The sequence below is a fragment of the Sinocyclocheilus grahami genome, unplaced genomic scaffold (assembly GCF_001515645.1).
Source record: "Sinocyclocheilus grahami isolate Dianchi unplaced genomic scaffold, SAMN03320097.WGS_v1.1 scaffold9686.1, whole genome shotgun sequence".
Lineage (NCBI taxonomy): Eukaryota > Metazoa > Chordata > Actinopteri > Cypriniformes > Cyprinidae > Sinocyclocheilus > Sinocyclocheilus grahami.
Window position 1 is genome coordinate 2,506 of NW_015512780.1, and position 4,000 is coordinate 6,505.

General features: G+C 36.0%; 1 protein-coding gene across 1 annotated transcript in view; it reads right to left on the reverse strand.

The window, feature by feature from the left end:
- LOC107578311 (unconventional myosin-XVIIIb-like) overlaps positions 1–3,935 on the reverse strand; it is a gene marked incomplete at both ends in the record, with an annotated part of 5,405 nt that extends 1,470 nt beyond the window's left edge. The window contains 5 exons of the mRNA XM_016264278.1: positions 260–410; positions 500–683; positions 3,415–3,562; positions 3,649–3,769; positions 3,855–3,935. Of these exons, the coding sequence (XP_016119764.1) occupies positions 260–410; positions 500–683; positions 3,415–3,562; positions 3,649–3,769; positions 3,855–3,935 (685 nt within the window). The remainder of the gene's footprint in view (positions 1–259; positions 411–499; positions 684–3,414; positions 3,563–3,648; positions 3,770–3,854) is intronic.
- Positions 3,936–4,000: the final 65 nt, after the last annotated feature.

Genomic DNA, 4,000 nt, shown 5'->3' on the forward strand with positions numbered 1-4,000 from the left:
TCAGCTGTTTGGACACTCATTCTGACGGCACCCATTCACTGGGTGCTAGCTGCTGAATTTCTCCAAATCTGTTCTGACGAAAAAACAAACTCATCTGCATCTTGGAAGGCCTGGGGGTGAGTAACTTCTCAGCAAACAAACAGATATAGAGATACTTGCAACTAATTGGCTTTAATGAAGTACAACAGAAGTCATTAGAGTCTCATACATGATAAGAAACAAACATGCATGAGTGTGTGTGTGTGTGTGTGTGTGTGACCTGTTCGGTACAGCTGCAGTGCCGGCAGCAGGTGTGTGGAGTGCAGCTGTACACGCAGTGCTGGGACATTAAAGCCACAGCCATCTGTCTTCACACTCAAACACTGCAGGAAGACCGGCCGCGCTCGCCGAATCAGATTCACCAGAGCATCCTGCTCAGAGAGAGAGAGAGTCACGGAAAGAGTCAAGAGGATTTACAGACAAAAGGCAGATGGAAACGGCTGGCTCATTTGTTTCTCACCGCCTGCAGTTTGACGGCGATGCACTGCGAATGTCTCCTGAGGGCCGCCATCCCACCGCTCAGAGTCTTCCGCACCGTGCCACATCTCTCCAGAGAGCGCTGCGAGCCGCCCTCCACACCTCCCAAACCCCGGCACAGAGGCGGCACGGACGCCCGCCCACTGAACAGGGCCTTCACCGCTCCACTAAGAAGAGGAACAAGAGGGAGAAGGAGAAGAGAATTAGGGAGTTGTTAGCATGAACCCACATCCGTTTGACTTCATAATTCGGTGTGTTTTTAATTGGTTAGGAAGCATTTTTTCAAGTTCATGTGCACTCCAGTGAGGTTTACAAATGGTATGAAAGCCATGTGGCATGTTTAGTACACATGAACTACAGTACTGATGATATAAAAGTCATTAGTATTAATAAAAAGTGAATTTATCTCTCCATTATATCAATAAAAGTGGCAAAAAAAGCATGTGGTGCCATGAAAAAACACATATAGTATTTCCAGACATAGCTTAAAAGCACAGAAAAATGGCAATAATTAATTAAATTAAACATTTATAAAAACAATTAAATTAAACAATGACATTTTTTATTCAAATTAACGTCTATTCCGTATTATAACGTTACACATAACCTACTACAGTACTGATAACGTAAAAGTCATTCATATTAATAAAATGTTGATTTCCTGTTACCTCTCTATTATTAAAAATCAATAAAAGTGCCAAAGAAATAGTATATGGTGCCAGGTATGGCATCACTAGATATAGTTTAGAGAACAAATATCAAAATGCTTGTTATACAGTAAATATTTTTACATTTTATTTTCATCTTAATTTAAGTTTTTTAAACAATTAGATGAAACAATTGAATGTCTTTCAAGTTAAATTAGTTTTAAATCATCTCTAGATATAGTTTGCAGAACAAAAAGCAAAATGGTAGAATTTATAAATATGGGTGGTCATTTTTTTTTTATTTAATGTATGCAATACAATTCAATGTCATGTTATTTAATTTAATCTAAGTTTCTAAGGACACTTTCATACTAGAGGTTTTGCTCAAATAAACATCTGAATATTGAACTTTGCAAATTAAAATGCGAAAAAAAAGTTAGTTGTATATTAGTTATAAATATAGGTGGTAATATGTATTTTATTTAGTTTTATACTTTAATTTTAATTTAAAAAAAAATTTTTTAATTATACAATTAAACAATATAATTAGTTTTAAGTTCATGTGCACTCCAGTGTGGTTTACAGCTGTTATGAAAGCAATCTGGCATGGTTTGTACACATAAACGACAACAGTATTAATGTTGTATGCTGCATTTCTACAGAGGAGCTGTGTTGAGTGAGCTGCATGAATTCTTTTCATCGCTTGCTATGCATTTTTAGTACAACTGAAAAAGAACAAAAATGGAAAGCAAACAAGCACTTTTTTCTAAAAGTTGTCGACACCAAGCTCATGGTAGCCCTCACACTGATGCCGTCTGTGTTCACACTTGTCTTTATTGCGGCACGTTTGCGTCATCAGCGTGAATACCATTGTGAGCACTAGCAGCAGATGTTTATCCCTGTTGCTAGGTAACAGTTCAGAAGGACAAGACACCAGTTTCACTGTGATTTTGATTTATCACCAAAACTGAACACACACAGCACTTGCGTTTGTCTGCTGTAGACGTAGCGCAAAAGATCCGTAGAATGTGAGATGCTTTCCAACAGTAATTTATTCAGTGACAAGCAGCTATGAGAAATGCGTTATACTATATTAAATGAAGTGTGAAAGAATGCAAAAATGCTGATTATACGTCATAAATGTCACTTCTGTGGTTAAGGATGGACTGTTGTCATACTAATTCACATGAACCAAACACCAGACGATAAAATAAAAAATAAAAAATATTACTAAAAATAAAATATATTTATTTTATTTCATTTTCTGAAATAAACGTATTATATAACCTTTTATTTTCTAATATATTTTCTAATATATATTAGTTCACATGAACCAAAAACATTCAATATTTTAATATAATTCATATTTTAATAATACTCATGAATAATGTCAAATTATCAATAACTTTCAGAAATACCTTTAACATTTTATTTTAATTTTGCAAGATTAAATATTCAGAATTTTATTGAGGAAAAGCCCTTGTATGCAAGCACTTTTAGAAGTCAACCATACAGCACTGAATAAAATAAAATAAAATAAAAACTTTAACATTTTATTTTAATTTGCAAGATCCAATATTAAGAATTTTATTTGAGGAAAAGCTCTTGTGCATCAAGGAAAAGCTCAACAGTGCAAACAAAAACGAAACAAAACAACACAAAACAAAACAAAAAAACAAAACACAACACAACACAACACAACACAAAACAACACAACACAAACAAACAAACAAAAAATCACACATTTAACTTTAACATTTTATTTTAATTTGCAAGATCCAATATTAAGAATTTTATTTGAGGAAAAGCTCTTGTGCATCAAGGAAAAGCTCAACAGTGCAAACAAAACGAAACAAAACAACACAAAACAAAACAAAAAAACAAAACACAACACAACACAAAACAACAAAACAACACAACACAAACAAACAAACAAAAAATCACACATTTATAACATCTACATGTATTTCCTTATGTTTTACTACCATTTTTGGTATTTGTTCTATAAATTATTTATAAATATCATGCCTGCTATTTTTCTTGGCACCTTTATATAAAATTGGAGAGATTACTTAAAATTGTAATATTATATTATATTTCTATTTAATATAATAATGAATATTTTAGTAATCCTAATGAATAGTAAACAATTTATTTAAAATTGAATTGGCAAAGTTCAATATTCCGAATATTATCTACTAGAGGTCATCTACAGCAGTGTAAACGTCTGTGATCATCTGCAGTCTCTTACATTGAGGAGTTCTGCAGGAGGGAACTGGCGTTAAGGACAGAGGGGTTGTTCTGGACCTGACCGAACCAGCCTGAGAGATCATAGCGGACTGGATCTGAACCCATCAGGTGAGCGATCTCACACTGCAGAGGCTGCTCGCACTGGCGCACTGAGGAGCAAGCGAGCAGAAAGATGAAACCTGAGGAAACATCTCAAAAAACATGAAAGCAGCAGGTCAGGATCAGGCTGGAGCACCTGTGCCGCTGAAGAACTGACACACTCTTTCCAGAACCGTGCTCTCGGTGGAGCCCGGAGTGACCATCTCTTCATCCAGAACCCACAGGAGACCTCGTGAGTCGCCTTCTGGTCCTCGAACCTGAGAACGCACACAGACGCACACTGTGAAACTACACGCGTGACTGACGAGTGTAAGAAGTGTGCTGAGGATCGGTGAGTGATACCTGCACTCCAGGCTGGTCAACAGCACACACCACCTCTGACGGGCTCGTCTCAGGGGCTGTGAAATCAACAGCTACTCCCTCCTGTGAAAATTACTCAGAAACTTAATAATGATCTGAAATTAAAAATGTCATTTCTTGTCATCTCT